General features: G+C 31.9%; 1 protein-coding gene and 1 pseudogene across 6 annotated transcripts in view; one reads left to right on the forward strand and one right to left on the reverse strand.

Annotated features, from left to right (window-relative positions):
* LOC108765803 (very low-density lipoprotein receptor) overlaps nucleotides 1–17,005 on the reverse strand; it is a 35,143-nt gene that overhangs the window by 5,287 nt on the left and 12,851 nt on the right. For 3 of the 6 annotated variants that reach the window (XM_018514669.1, XM_018514660.1, XM_018514650.1), the window contains 5 exons: nucleotides 7,969–8,091; nucleotides 4,801–4,920; nucleotides 3,786–3,908; nucleotides 713–948; nucleotides 341–545 (listed from right to left, as the gene is read on the reverse strand). In XM_018514669.1, coding sequence (XP_018370171.1) covers nucleotides 341–545; nucleotides 713–948; nucleotides 3,786–3,908; nucleotides 4,801–4,920; nucleotides 7,969–8,091 — 807 coding nt within the window. The remainder of the gene's footprint in view (nucleotides 1–340; nucleotides 546–712; nucleotides 949–3,785; nucleotides 3,909–4,800; nucleotides 4,921–7,968; nucleotides 8,092–17,005) is intronic. The other 3 variants (XM_018514674.1, XM_018514656.1, XM_018514663.1) reach the window with 3 other exon arrangements.
* On the forward strand, nucleotides 8,144–15,795 carry LOC108765832 (uncharacterized; annotated as a pseudogene).

Genomic DNA, 17,005 nt, shown 5'->3' on the forward strand with positions numbered 1-17,005 from the left:
TCGCGCGACTACCATGTAAAGCGATGGATTCCTGATTTAAATCTGACGTGATAAAAAATTATATACATTTCTGTAACATATTAATTACAATATGTTGTTTTTATAACATATTAATTTTTAAAATTCAATCTTAACGCGCGCATAACGTAAAGATTAAATTTAATCTACAGGCGTCTTCTATTCACATAAAATATACCATTATTTATTAACATAAAACGAGATTTTTCATTAATTTATCGTTTTATCGTTTACATTATCATATAATTCATTGTAATTTTAACATAGTGACAATTTTGAGTTTATAGAAATATTATATCTTTAAATATATGCCAGTATATACCTGAGATGCACGAACGTCGATCTTCGCATTGAAATTGATCGGGTCTGCAAGTTACATTGTGGCATCTCTGTGGGGATTCATCTGCACCGTTGGGACAGTCTTTTTCGCCGTCGCATACCCAAGTCTGATGGATGCAAGTAACACCATCGTCGCAATCGAACTCCTTGTTCTCACAGTGGCTTATCTTCTTTCCGTTCTGAATATCCTAAAAGGGATGAATTTCAAAGAAATTTCAAGAAATGTCGGATCAGTGTGTAATGCGATATTATGTAAATTGTATCCCATTATTTTCCTCTCGAGTTTCTATGTTCTTAACATCGCGCAAACGTTTTCAATTATTCGGTACTTGAGACTAGCATGAAGATGAAATACCTTGCATCCTATTTCATCGGATCGATCCGGACAATCGTAATCGCCGTCGCATCTCCATCGCGACGTTATGCAATAATTCTCTGAACACGCAAAATCAGTGCCAGGATGACACGTTATCGGTCCACAACCCTTCTCGTCGCTGTTATCCCCGCAATCATTGTCGTTGTCACAAACCCACAGTTGCTGGATACAGTGTTTATTCGCGCAGGTAAATTCATCGGACCGGCAGGTGTCGTCTGAGGCAAAAGATTTCTCATGTGAGAGAAGTGGAACGACATTTTATTTACTAGTAACAGAAATTTTCTCGCGCAGCTATCGCTGATCTTAACAGGGATTGACATTTGATTAGCGTACGAACATAAAGTTTTTTAAAACAATTTTCCATGACTAAGTATGTTATCTATATCTTATATAATCTATAATTAATACAAATATTTAAATGCTCGTATTAATATTTTAAATAATATTAAAAGTGGCAGCCTTTTGAATTACATGTATAGTAAAATTATGTTATTACATATAATTTATGAAAAAAATATTGCAAGTAATAAAAAAATCAAAATAAAATTTTTAGCTAAAACGATAAATACACATATGTAATGTTAATTAAAAAACAAACATTATGCCAATACTTATAAGGCAACGTGATCTTGCATTAAGACATACCTTGCACCCAATATGACTTAGAGAATCTCGATATCGTTTAACGATTCTCTTTATAATTTCTTGATAAACTATACTATGATGTAAAGTGTAAACTATATTATGATGTAAAAACGAAGTTAATATCAGTGGATCCGATAACCTTTCACACGATGACGCATTTTTGTCTAGTTTCGCTGTAGTTATAAATGTTTTTGTAACAGGAGATTATACACGTTAAGAGGACGGTTGCATTTGCGTGTTATTATTCTCTACTGGTTTTTTTCATATTTCCTCTTATAATAATTGATTTGATAATGCTTATTAATATAATCATTACATTTAATCTATTCTTAAATAATCTATTTCGTATAAATATACGCTTTATAAACAAATTTCATTTATCTTTTAATACACAAGCATGTATAATTTATAATAAATACTTATATATATAATAGTATTTACATTATATTTAAAATAAAATATACATTACACTTCACTTATGTATTTCACTTATAGTGAAAAATACAAATACTATTATTTTTTTTAAATATAAAAAACTTTTGAATATCTCTCTTTTACACACGCATGCAAGCCATATTGGGAATACTCGTGCATTATTGTTAGATCACAATCGTAATATAGAGAAATAGAAAAGATAGAAATTTGACAGCTTTCACGTATCGACATATAATTTAAACAGTATGAAGACCTACATCATGATAAGACCAACATAAATAGCTTTAACGTAACGACTCGTGCGCAAATACCGCTCTAGGAAGCAACATGTTTATTAAATGTATTTATGTAAAAGAAAATCTGTTTTTTTCACTAGACTGTTAATTATAATCCGTAATCGCAAACGTTTGCGCTTTCAAAGAGACAAGTTCTACAGGAAATTAAAGGTTCCCGGCAATCACTCGTAATTTCAAGCAGGACAATTATCTGCTTCTCCAGCAAGCGATATCTGCGACACAACTTTATCTAATATCTAACGAAAAAAGCTACGTATTAAAATGCACTCTCAAGTATTACGATCGGAAATTCTCCAATTGAGAGACACAAGAGATAATAAGAATATATAACATACTCACAAGTGACTCCAAAGGTACATGAAGAAAATAAAAAATATAGAATCAATTATAGAGTACAGTAATTGAATCGTGGGTAATCCATTTCCGACTCAATCATTTTCATTTGAATAAAATCACTTTAGCGCCAATTTATATAATAATCACGAACAAACGGAAAATGGACGGAACAAAGATATCGTAAATTTATTAAAAATATATATAAAATAGATTTAAATAGACTTCTCGGTGTTTCAGATAAAATTTTTAATAAATTTTTCGCGTTACTTTTTACCCACAATCAATTCTTGCAGATCTTAATACTATCGGCCGGCAAAGTAGCAAGGAAAGAAAAATCGACGAAAATCAGCGCATTACAGGAACATCGTCAATAAATCAACGCACTGATAATTACGACTAATAAAAGTATAAATAACGTAATTCGTGTAAGCCGTTTATAAAACGTAGATACGTAAGATGAGCAATTCATTTGTAGAGTGTGTGCGTTTGAGGAGTAGTTTAAAGCAACTATTAATGATTGTTTCAAACTACAATCATTTTGCTACCATATTATGATTCTTTTCCTTATAGATTCATGTTAATCATCACAATTTCCTTACATAAGCAACCTTCATCAATCAAAGATTTTAGCGCTTATCCCAAGGAAGAAGTACTATCCCACCACCAACTTAGCTATAATTGTTTTCGATTAGAAACATCGATATAATTTATTTTGGGCATGATAACTACGTTTATTTACGTCTACGTTAATGATATTACAATTATATAATTAATTATTTGATATATAATTTTTATATTTCATATTTTTAATGTGTAATTATAGAAAGATATCTACAATAACTATACGTTTACACGGATACTCTTAATCGGGTTTAATAACATCTGTGGTTAGAAATTGGCCCATCATAGTCGTTCCATTCTTCAGAGGATCAGCTTTGATTAATCAGTTTCATAACTACGAATGTTATTAAACCCGATTAAGGGTGCTCGTGTAAATGTAGTCGAAGTCTCAATACAGATATGCTTGCATCTTGAAGTTTATATAGATTTGTAATTAAAGCTTTTTTTAAAAATATCTTGGACAATTGAGATATTTTTTCTAAAAAAAAAAAAAAAATCGCAAGCTATATCGTTCTGTAGAGTTTCAAAGATGCACAATGTATTTTAAAGTTTCATGCAAAAACTAGTCAATACATGTATACCAAAGAATTTGGGCTATTTACTTCCGAGATATAACGTGCAATATATGATAAGGCACAGATAAAAAAAAAAACAGAAAAAAAATAGAGAGAACAAAGTATGCAAGCGTATGGAAAAGTAGCCCACGTGCAGAAGCTTACTGCACTCAGCCTCGTCTGAACCGTCCGAACAGTCAGGGTTGTCGTCGCACATCCATGTTAATGCCACGCACTCGCCATTTCCCGAATGGCACGTGAATTGTTCCGGTGTACAGGTCTTGGTCCCTACAAGATGACAATTGCATTGTACCGGATTCGCGATTATACAACGCAGGGCGCGAGCCCCGACAAAGTGGACACTGCGATTGACGTTCGGTTTCGCGATAGCTTCGAAAGATAGATTGCATCCTTGCATAAAGCGTGTAGATTCGAAAGCGTATGCAGAAGTTTGAAATAATACTCCGTTTATATTAACAAGAGTAAACTAAAAAGTAGACTAAAAAGCTAAACACTCAACTTCTGACCAAGAAAATTAAGATTTGTTTAGATACTTTTTTAATCTCAGAGTCAATATAAAAAAGTCAAACTCTGAACAAAAATATTCTAACTTCCGCTCTTTACAGCTGATTATAAAATTGGCTTCATTATTTCTTAACTACATCAATATTATTGATTTATTATTATTTTATTATTCTTAGAAGTTTATGTCATCTATTATCATTATATCACCACAGAGAATGTATTTAAAGATTTATTATATATTAATAAATAGCATATACAAAAATAACGTTCTACAAAAATATTGAAAATTTTATTTTATTAGTTACTGAATTAAACAAAAATAGTGATTATGCCTGTAATGTAAGAATTGCATCAATTGTTATTGATTTCACCGACTCTATTATGCCGTTATCACTACATCGATTTCCCAAAATTATTCTGTATTGAATAAGTTTATTTGCCATTATTTCCTGTTCCAATACATGCAATTAATAGACCGAGAACACAACTTTCTCGCAAGTCTAAAGCGATAGAATGTATTGAGAGTACGAGGATGCAATCTGAGATTCTACAATTTGCGCTTTGTCATTTGTTCCGTAGCTTTCCGGCTGATCTCGTCCCTCCTTGGCTGCTTTCCGGTAACACCTACGCTAAAGTACTTATCCGCGCGACTTACTGTAACAATCCTTCTCGTCCAGACCGTTGGAGCAATCTGTCTGATGATCGCACAGCCACGTCTTCGGAATGCACTCGCCTGGACTGCATTCAAACTCCCTTTCGTTGCATGGTATCAACCCTTTTGTTCGATTCAATATTCTCGATTAATTATCTCTTTAGTTTTAAAATCATATTTTTTATATTACCACAACATAGGCATAATTTCCCGAATAAAAATTTTTGAAAGACTCTTAAAGGTCGTCTAAATAATCTGAAAGATATTTTTTAACATCTTTATGATACAATTTATATATTTATTTAATATAAGTTACTACTTTATTAAAAATGCTTTAATTAAGATGATAATTTTTATGTGTACAACTCAGAAGGCTTAAGTTTTACATATTAATCTCAAAATGCGTTTTTCTTTTATTTAATTCATATTTGTTCTTTACAGCTCAATGTTCTTTAAAGCTCACTTTAGACGATTTAACATTTTTGTAAGAACTAAGAATAGAATTTTAAAATTTTATATGTCAATTTCACATATAATAATGAAAAATATTTTAAAAGAAGCTTATAACACATACATATATAAAATCTACATTAAATTATTAAAATGCTCATACACATATTAAATACGATATCAAAATATAAATTATAAATGGAACTCTAAATCGACTCAGAAATCTGTTGTGAATTATAGAAGTGATTAAAGCGAGCTTTAGTTCGTCCATAAATGTCAATACTTTATTCGTGTGACGAACGAGATGTTGATGTTAAAAATATTGAACGTCAAACGTTAAGTATAGATGTTTCAATATTATCACGTGTAATAATGCTTGATTATATAGGCAAACGAAGCAGTCGCTAACCTTTGACATTCGATATATTAGCATGTCATTGTTTTCAGATTCAAGTTCGAATAAAAGAGCTACATGCCTGTAATCACATTTCTATGTAACAGAACGTAATCTCTCTTTTATGAAATAATACCGCGCGAACATCACGGAACGTTGTATAATAAATATACAGAATGCTTCTTTATTAAAGGCATTTCCCTCTTTGGCTAATGTTGAATGAAAAATATCATGTATATTTTTGTAAAACTTTATAAAAAATTCTATTCAAAAAAAGGACAAATTCCATTTAAAATTATCCGAAGAATGCTGTTATGTCATTCACTTGGAATGTCTATTAATTAACAAAAAGTTTATCCAAGTTTATGCAAGATAAAATAGTTCGTTAGGTAGGCCATTTGTTAAATACATAGAAAATGGTGAAATTATTCAACATATGTACATATGTTGAAACATCCTCTTAAATTACAAAGTAGAGAAATGCGATTGAGTTTTATCGTCGCACATTGCAATTTTCATGGAAAACGTAAAAACGATAGTCCTTCTAATAGAAAAATTATCTACTTCCGTTATTAGCTTGAAATATATATAACTGTATATATATATATATATATATAGATTGTCTATTACATATACAGTTTCAAGCTAATAACGGAAGTAGATAATTTTTCTATTAGAAGGACTATCGTTTTTACGTTTTCTATGAAAATTGCAATGTGCGACGATAAAACTCAATTGCATTTCTCTACTTTATAATTTAAGAGGATTTTTAATGATCTGAAGTGCAATTTACATCATAATTGAAATGATTAAATGCACGCGTAATTATATCCGTCAAAAGGGCTTTGCATCAACGTGCACTAATTAATATTAAATGCGCATTCCACTATGTAATTATGATCGCCGTTGCAATCTTCAAGGATCGATGAGATTCGATTAAACTAATCGATTAGCATCAATTTCTGCCTCGCGATACATAGGTCGAGAGTGGAGATATGCAAATACGTATGATTTACTAATTGGAGAATATTAGACGATTTACAATTCTAATTAAAAAAGGACGTTTTAACATCGGCGCGAGATTTCATCAGACAGCCAGTCGAACGAGATAAATACTGGAATCTAGAATCAAGTACTGTCAAAATAGGAAATAACCTCGTTAGTAAGGGACACCCTGTATGTCAGTACGCTTCACCTGCCTGAAAAACCGGTCTCCAAAGTTGTACTTTCACATACCGGGACCATTTACAACCACTATATTCGGATGCACTATATTCGGTTAAATATTCATTAAATCATTTGACACTACAATGCAATAACGTTGTTCATAAATAAAGTTAGTCAACTTTTAAGTTTTATCGGTATTCTGAGAGAATTGCACCTTAATGAAAAAACGATGCTAACACACCGTACGAATAGCGTGTATAAATTTTCTATTGTGAAATATGCAAAGATCTCTTCGTTGTCTGTTTTGTACAAAGTGCACCCTTGCTTTTATAAAAGTGAAATTTATAAAGCGTTTATAAAAGATAATTAATAGATTTTTACGCTAGAGATGCATAAATTATGAATTTCGTATTCTACATACATATATAAGTATACAAGGCAATCTCTCTCAAAGCGGTAAATGTTAATAGATATACTTTATTGGCAGTAGTAGAGAGATATTAATTTCGCGTTTACCTTACCTCGGCAAATATTTAATCTGCGATTGAATTGGCTTTTAAATATACCTACCAGTAATTAACTTTCAAAATTTAATTTTTATTAAACATTTTTCTTAATCTGCTATAAAACTAATTAAAACTTTTTGCATTCGGACTTTTTCATTCGCAATCAAAAAACGAGTCATTTAATGGATTTTATTCCCAAATAAAAAAAAAATAAACCTTCTAAAACTATATTATTTCTATAAATTTCGAAAATTCAAGTTAATTTTTTTTATATATATTAATTTCTTAAATAAAAAATAAGTATTAAAGTCAAAACTCTAATGTTCGTGCATTATTATAAAAAATCATTAACTACCTAAATTATATAAAATTTTTTATATATAGCATGTTATTATATATTAATATCTCATAATTCAGTTAAATCTGATTAAGTTTTAAAAAAAATTAACAAGATAAAACTGTCGGTTTAAATACTCTTTTTTTTTATCTTGGATTTCTTTTTCTCTTGTCTCATTAAATTTAGAAACTTAATCGCATCTTTTTCTCGGCCCATATCTCTCTCAATAATCTCAATGGATATTGGTGCAAATTAAGTAATCCAACGTCACAATATTTATACACGTTACATGCATTATAAAAAAAATTGCAACTTACTGCAGACAGCGGGGTCCTCGTCAGTCCCGTCCGGGCAATCTCGGTCGCCGTCGCAATGCCATATATTAGGTATGCATCTGCCGTTACTGCACTTGAAGTCCGTGTCCTTGCATTCCAGGGTGTCTGAAATGTTCGTATGGGAATGAGCGATCGCACCGATCGAAGGAATAATCGCGCACGCGAGCAGCAACAGGATGCACGTGCACCAGGATACGTCCGTGGGCCGCGTCGAACTCCTGTCGAGCTGCATAATCGCGCGAGAAGAGTAAACGACTGTTTGTTGTCTAACGTGCATGCAAACTGCACTGCGCAAAACCGCTCGATGCACTACGTATACGATTCCTACGGCGCACTCGAGGAGAACTCGGCGTTTCAATCAAAGATCAATTTCTACGCATCATTATTCTGTGCGCCGTACAACGTCCACTGCGAATCTATCACTGGAGACGCTGATGAAATCTTATTGACGTATGTCATCCGATAAATACGCAAATTGTATATTTATGAGAGAGAGAGAGAGAGAGAGAGAGATAATATTTTTTTAATTCCTCTAGTGATATTTCAAGATTATCGGAGCACTCGCAGAGAGGAGGGAACTCGATACTATTCAGACATCGAGTGATGCGTCTCAGTTTCAGCTTTCACGCGAGCAAATGTGGAGTAAAGGAATACGATGCACTCACGGTGGTAGCCGCGAATTCTATAAGGCTGCAGCCCGGCAAAGGGGCGCCTATATATGGGCTATGGTACTCACACACCCACAGCAGCGGCTGCAGTGGCAGGAGAGAAGCGAATCAGAGCCCTATCGCTGATCCTGCGGATTGTTGCGAATCTAGTGCGTTTCTTACAGTTTTCTAAATTACGTATGTCATGTACAATCAGTGGATTATCGGAGGTCGCCCGAACTCTGACAGACCTAGTTCGATTCCCGCTTCACGAAGAAGTTCATAAAGCAGACCTGTCCAATTTTAGCGCCGGAACCAAAATGCAAAGCCATCGACGCAAAAACATTCAATATGAATGAGATATCGGGAACTGTTGTAGTGTTGATAAGCATCGCTCAGACGCGTATCAGCACTTCGCAGTCCCCGAAATTTTACTCATATTGATTTTTTTTGCGCCGATGATTTTGCGTTTTGGCTCCGGAGATAAAATTGGACAGGTTACAGTCATAAAAAAGAATGAAAAAATAATTAACCCATAAAAAGTCATTTTGAACTAATAAAAATTCTTCTCTATGGCTAATTTGATGCTCAATGTCGACTTGATCTAATCTTTTTAAAATTTCCTAATATTTTAGTAATTTTAATGGAACAAAACTATATCTACTACTGTAGGTTATAAATTCGAAGTCTTTTTACAGTAAAAATATAACTGACAAGTCTCTATTTTAATTTGATTACATATGTAAAACATCTGCAAAAATTAGCGTTGAAGGACAATCGAATAAAATTTCCATACGTCAATATACGAAACATTAAAATTATATTTTTCATCTTTCATTTACTGAATACTGTAATCTTTTTGGATAATTTATTATAAGATTCAAGATTTTTTGTAGCAAAAATCTTCTGCCATGTATAAATGTTTTATTTTACAGAGTATATGTGTATACGTAGTAATAAAAGAATGACTTTACTTTTTATATAGATCTTAAATTTAAAGATTTTAAAACATCGTTGTTACAATAAAATATTTTTATATATGTAGAATTCATGATATACATACCATAAGAAAATTACGTATAAAAATCGCGAAAAAAAATTATCTTGCGTTTTAAATATTTAATTTTTCAAGTATTTTTCATAAATTTATACGATTATGTCTGTCGACATAAAAATATGTATATTAAATTTCCAATTATACCTCACTTTATTTTGCTACTTATTGTAACATTGTCAGAGAATTATGTGTTCTAAGAATTTGATCAAAGACATTTCTTAAATATACGTTCGTCTATAAACTTGTCATTCTTAGATCTATCAAATTCTTAGAACATCATTATAGCGGTATAATAATAATACGAAAGTAACCATCAATAATGAGGTTAGATATTGATATAAAAATACGGAAAGTAGCACGAAAGATAACAAGCTTCAGATATAGCTATTGATACAATAATTGAACGAAAGTATGTAATTGATTAAATATGAAATTTTACGGCTTGACGCTTATATGTGTATATATATATATATATATATACATACATACATACTTCCTAAATTTTTTTGAGAGAAAATTGAACCAATCTAGAAAAAAAAAGTGAAAACTTTTCAGAGTGACAGATTTTCGCTCTTTTTTGGAGTGAGATTAAAATAAATATTTTTTTATGAATGTTACATGCACAATATATATATGGATAATGTTTAATAAAAGAAGAGCAGATCAATTTTTGATTGACTGCTTGGAAATAATTTTTGGTGAAAAGATTCTTAAAAAAAAATGTTCATTCAATGAAAATATAAGAATAGTTTTTAAGATATTAGCTAATAGATTAAAGAACGATAAAAAGTTTTCATGAGTCAAATTCTAAAGCAAAGATAAACTTTCATCAATAATTTTAAATAACTTTTCCTTTAATGCAGTATGGATTTAAGATTTAATTATAGATACATGTAATCTCTCTTGTCGGTTCGTTATTTTTCATATAAATTTGGTTTAAGTTAAAATAAATTTATTGACATGAATTGTAATAAATTTAAGTTTACACGTCATATTAGGTGTTAAACTTAATTCCTGTTTTTGTCTCCAAAATTGATTTGTTTCGAAGAAAAATACCTTAATCAAAAAGTATTATATTATTAATAAAGTATTATTAATTAGTAATAAAGTAGAAAATGGAAGAAATTACTTTGATTAAGGTATTCATTCATCTTCCCTTCGAAACAAATCAATTTTGGAGAGGAAAAACGGCAGAAATTAAGTTTAACACCTAATATAACGTTCCTTATACAAATATAAATGTTTAAAATATTTGGTTTGTACAATGTTTCAACATTATACAAATATATTTAATATTGTAAAAATATTTTGAAACGTAAAATTTTCAAATATGTGATATGTTCGTATTAAGAAATTTTAAATTGTTGCTCGTTATATATATATATATATATGTATATACATATACAAAATTAATATATTTTTATAATAAAAATAACATTATACACATAAATAGATCAAACAGAAATAGGATTAATATTAATAATTAGAAAATAATGATAAATATTTCCACTAAAAAAAATTGATCAAAAATCTTGCTTTGAAATTTAGTACGTTTATTACATTTCACGTGGATTAATAAGTGATAAAATCGCTTCTACCGAACAATTATAAGACTGTCGAAGAGCTGACTAGCACTTCGATTGCAGAAACATGATTTTGAGATATTTGCATCTAAAGTTTTCGGCACCGAATGAATGATGAATTGTCGTCGTTCAATGAATAATCAATATACGCTAAAATCAAATGCAATATTCAATACAGATTTATAGAATATTCAAACGGTGTATATACATGCCATAGGTCTCGACTGAATTCGTTAGTTCTTTTTGACAATACACATACATATACACATGTGTTCTTCGTTTACTTGTATAAAAATTCATTGATAGAGAGATGCTATACAATTTTCCGTACACAATATATAAAAAAAATATCGATTGTGCGACAATTGAGAAAGTGCGAAGAATTTACGATTCACTGTAGCACGTGCACGTACATATGCTATAAAATGTAAAGCACGAGCAGGAAATATGTACGTCGTGTGTAGCCCGTTAAAAGGTGGGGTATACGATACGGGATCGCGACCAGTTTTCTGGCCGTAAGAATCTTGTCCCGTATTGCGACTCTGATTAAGAACAGCCGTCATTCCCTTTTCACATGTTTGACTTTTCGTCCCGTGACTAGATCACACTCTATTAGCGATATCTCGGTCGTCGCTTATAAGATATATAATATTACCGCGAATCAATCGATTTGTTTCCGAGAATTCTATTCTTAATGCAATATTAAAATATTTTAATAAATATAACGAGATTATTTATATTCAAACGCTGCTAACGGTACCAATAGTTTCGACGTTATCCGCGATAGACGGCCATTTAAAATTGAAGCAATTCTTATCGAAGTTTAACAAACAAAAAAAAAAGACATTTGAGTTTGTAAACTATTAAAACTGATTTTCTCTCGTGTAAAAGAAATTTATTTTATTTTTCCAACTTATTTTTTTTCACGCAAAATTATTATCCTGTTATTTTGTGGCAGTTAAGAAGGACACCCTATATATTCCGCAATGGCAAGAAGTTACGAGCGGATTAATTGAAACTACGTGTCGCGAGACTGCCCAATGTATTCATGCGAACTAATTTATTGGATTTCGTGCTGCGCACACAACGCGGCATTTAAATTTAATATAACAGTAGAGAGAAGTCTAGCGCTTTCCAGCACCAGTATTTTCCGATCGATTACGCGGCCGACTGATGAAAAAGTCCGATCCGATACTTTTCTTCTTGTAAAAAAAAATAGAGTCGAGAGCAGCATTTATATAATTCATCAGAGACTGGACACGTCCAGATATAACTCTTCGGCTTTGATACAAAGTTTTGAAAGTTGCAATAATCATTCTAAAAGATGAATGAAAGAAGATACTATTCTCATCGGGTTTTATTGGCCGTATCCGAAATGCATTGTATCTGATGAGAACGTGGAATATTTCGCGGACAGCTTCACAAGAGTTAAACGCACAAATAATTAATTAATGAACGTCATGTAATTATTGTATCAAATTACGCGGTGGTTATTACGCCACGGGCTGTTGTCACATAATAATCCATGCATTTCCGAGCAGGTAATATTAGATATTAACGGTATATATGAAGATATTTATCATTTTCCGACATGTGTGCGCGCGCGCGCGCACATGTTACCGCTCTTTTTTTATTTAAAATTCTAAATAAATAATTCCGTACCTTCGCGTCGTGTGGAATAGAAACTTCTTGTTTAGCTCTTATCGCACATATCCGATTCATGAGGAAGCTGATTTGCATTGATTTGCATAGATTCGAGCGAAGTTACGAAGCTCCCAAGTAATCTTAAATATATAACGTTAACTTTCGAGAGATTTCGAGAACGAAATTGCTTAAATATTAAAATTCAAAAGTAAAATTCCCCTCAGTACCTTTTAATTATGGATTATATAAGATTTATATAACTTTATCACGAGCCAGTATCACTCTGGTGTCACGGAAATTCCATCGGGAAAAAAACCATTAGATCTTTTTTAGAAAATAAAATCGACATTTCTAAAAATTACATTACAATTGATAAAATAACTAATATCCATTAAATATCTGCTTCAAAATAATGAATTTCTCCGTACAAATATCTTCTTACAAGATCGACATATTCTCTTTCGCGGATATTGACTTGTAACACGGTTATATAGTATGATGCACGAAATGCACGCAGATATCGGTGTTACCTAGTAAGACAATCGAAAGGATGATTCTATTATGCAAAAATAAATCGAGAACGTGGAATAAAATTTTTTCGCACAAAATTCCCTTTCCGAGAGAGAATCGAAAAATTTAAATTTTATTAAAACGCTACATGCAGTATCTCTCTCGTGAGTGTCATTTCACATGTTACCGATTCGCGAATAACGGAAAAACGTGAACGTTACACGTTCGCTATTCAACAGCTTGAAAAGCTGATAGACCGAATAGTAATATGCTCGGCACTGTCGACGATTATGTGCATTATGCATTCGCCACGAAATGCGTGGCGCTATACTTCCTGTGAATATCGCTTTTCACACGTAATCACGATCAATATTTGCTGCTCCGGGACATTATTACGACTTTATCATACGAGTTTACATTTTATCTATCTTTCGCCTAACCTTCAGGAGCCAATTAATTTTATTGAGACTAATTGATCTCGAATTAAAAATATCACCTCTATAACACACGAATTATCTCTGGCGTTTCGAAATCAACATATAAAAGTATCATTGGCAGACAGAGGACAATCAAGTGCAGTGTATTCCGGAATTGATGGGAAAGCACACGCGTGCATGTATTATTTCTCATAAAATAACTGGGAATATGTTGCGTATCCGTTTAATGTATACGTTCGACTAAAATTGGAAATTCAAAACTAAAACTTCTCTTATTACAATTTCACGATCGCTATACGTTATGTTAATTTGTATACGAATAATTAATCCGAACGTTGTATTTTTGCATTGGTAAAATTTCGATTGTTGATAATTTCGAAAGAGCAAATGTCGGTCAGGTAGTTAACAGTTTCCGATTTCAATTCATTTTTTGCAATTGTAAATTTGCAGAATATATATTTGTCAACAACGTGCAATAAAAATGGATTCACTTGGGATAACACTGAACAATGACCAACAATTATCGCGAGATTTCCTTGGCGTTGCTTCAGTGACGCAGACCAACCGATTGATTTCAATTGAGTTAGAAATCGTTAAGCACCAATTGATGTCTAAATGTGAAAGGATAGCACGAAGTTCGGAGACTCCCACGATAGAGCCTGCTGAATCTTAAACATATTTTCTTAAATTCAGGGAAGAGAGATACTGTCTTTTTTTCAAGTCACATAAACAAACATTATAAAAGTATAGGTTGATAAATATACATGTCTTACGAGGTGCCGAAAGATTTACGGGTTATCGCCGTGTCGTAATCCATTGTTAATGCCGGCATAGATCACGATACGGTGATAACCCGTAAATCCTTTGGCACCTCTGAAAAAAACATCCGTGAAAGCCTCGAAAATATTACACATGTCTATTTTAATGTAGGTTAATTTTTTTGTGAAAATTCTAGTAGCCAAATTTAAATGTGTAAAAAAATAATTAAAATACAATCCAACGTCTACGATAATGAAAGTTCGTTATTAAAGCTTTCACAAATATGTAAGAATTTTTTTGTAAAGTCTGAAACAATATAAAAATCTACACTGGAGTTCTCGAAGACCCAAGTTGACAAAGGGTAAAAATTTCACATTGCCGATGAAGGGTTAATCTTGGTTCAACTACTTTTCATCTTTCTCTAATTCTTAGAACTAGAAAAAAGATTCTTAGAATTAAACAAAGTAAGTTGAATTCAGATTGAAGGTGTTCTATTATATATTGACGAAAATTCTATTGAGTTGCCACAAATTTCTCCTAAAATTCCATACCTTTTCCCTAATACCCAGACAAAATTTCATGACTTTCCCTAATACTTTCAATTTTGAAATTTTTTTGTATTTTCGTCCTAACTTAGGAACGGTCAAATATTTTATTGAAAGAACAGTCTAACATAGCAGTATAAATATTAATGTTGCTGACACTATTTGCATTTAATTATTAAGTTGGTACTGCATAAATGCAGTAATATATGCATATTTCTTTAAAGTCAAGAATTTTTTAGAAAATTTTACAAAATTCCTTGACATTTCTCTGATTTCGTGTTTTGTGATAACCTTGCTGTTGTGCAAATGAAATTTTATAAATCCTCATATATACATTGTAAAATTTCAAGGAAGCAATCAATGCGGCCGCCAAGTCGACGATCGAGCAAATCATGCGAGCCTATACACACCATGCTGCGACTGGCTTTCACCATAATTATATGGTGCGTTGGCAGTCGCGCCGTACACCAGCCGAATCGACTCTCTTCGTCGTCTCGTTGACTGATGCAACCGACGCGGACCTTGCATTACAAAATGCATCGACCTTAAATGAACGGAGGCAGATCGAATGGAGGAAGACTCATGTGCATCGCTGAGGTTTGATTTATGTTACAGCTAGTCCGGTTTTTTTACACCGATTTCTTAATTTTCTACCATTCGTATGTAGTATTCTTATTTATACTTACACGATTTATACGACTCTATGTGTTTCTCTGCGGTATCTTTATATATATTATATGTTACTTATATGTTTGTCTACTTATTCTTACTTTATTCTTTATTTCTATCCGCTTTGGACTGATAAGCTATGTTCATATGTTATTCTTTCAAGCAGTGAGATTTTTGCAAGTTTTTCTTTTATTCTGCCTCTGCATATAAAGCTGCATTCATTTTTCCCTCTGTCAGTATTACATCATTAACTTGGATTTCCCATCATTATAAATAAAAATCGGACCTAGTAAAAAATTTAGTGCTATTTTATTGCTAATTTATTGCTCTGCACTAAAAAAATTTACTACATCTTAATAAATATTCTTTTAAATATTTATTAAATAAACATTTACTTATATTAAATATTTACTTAATGAGAAAAATGGTAGTTAAATTAACGGTTTCTTATATCAAATAAATATATGTTGACATTAAGTAAATGTTTATTTACAAATATTAAAAAAAATATTTATCAAGATGTAGTAAATTTTTTTCAGTATAGTCCTAATTTTGTTGCTCAAACTTTCAATAGTATTATATTTCACTACCATTCAATAATATAATGTAGGTTGTGGTTAATTCCACAAGTACTGCAATACTATGGGTGCGTTCGGGGAGCCGCTAATCGCCCTATTTAGCGCTACAAACTGTTCGCGGAGCTGCAGATAGCGCTAACAAATACGATCATGACGTCACTAATGGTAGCGTGTTACGTCAAAACTGCGCGCTATCAACGCTATTCCTTCCAAGGTAGTGTATTGGTAGCGTTAGCATTTACAGATCCGTGAACGACTTAGATTAATGTTTGAGGGAATTCTGTTCTCGAGTGGCACTAAACTTTTTTTCTCTCTAGAATTTCGTAGAGTAAACGTACGTACGTAACATGTGAATTTCAAATTTTATTGTAGTGAATGCAATCTCAATTTCTGCTTGCCACTAGGCTGAAATGAAAATAATTCTTGCTTGTATATCATGTTTAACTTTTCAAAGTTTTTGCAGAGTTCATTTGTGTGATTTTTTTATTTGATTTCATTACAGATGAAAATCAAAGGTATCTTATTGTTACTGGCGATTTTTAATTCCCGTGTACGGAAAAAAGTTACTATTGCGGCATAGCGCGGCAGGG

The sequence above is a fragment of the Trachymyrmex cornetzi genome, unplaced genomic scaffold (genome assembly GCF_001594075.2).
Source record: "Trachymyrmex cornetzi isolate Tcor2-1 unplaced genomic scaffold, Tcor1.1 scaffold117, whole genome shotgun sequence".
Lineage (NCBI taxonomy): Eukaryota > Metazoa > Arthropoda > Insecta > Hymenoptera > Formicidae > Trachymyrmex > Trachymyrmex cornetzi.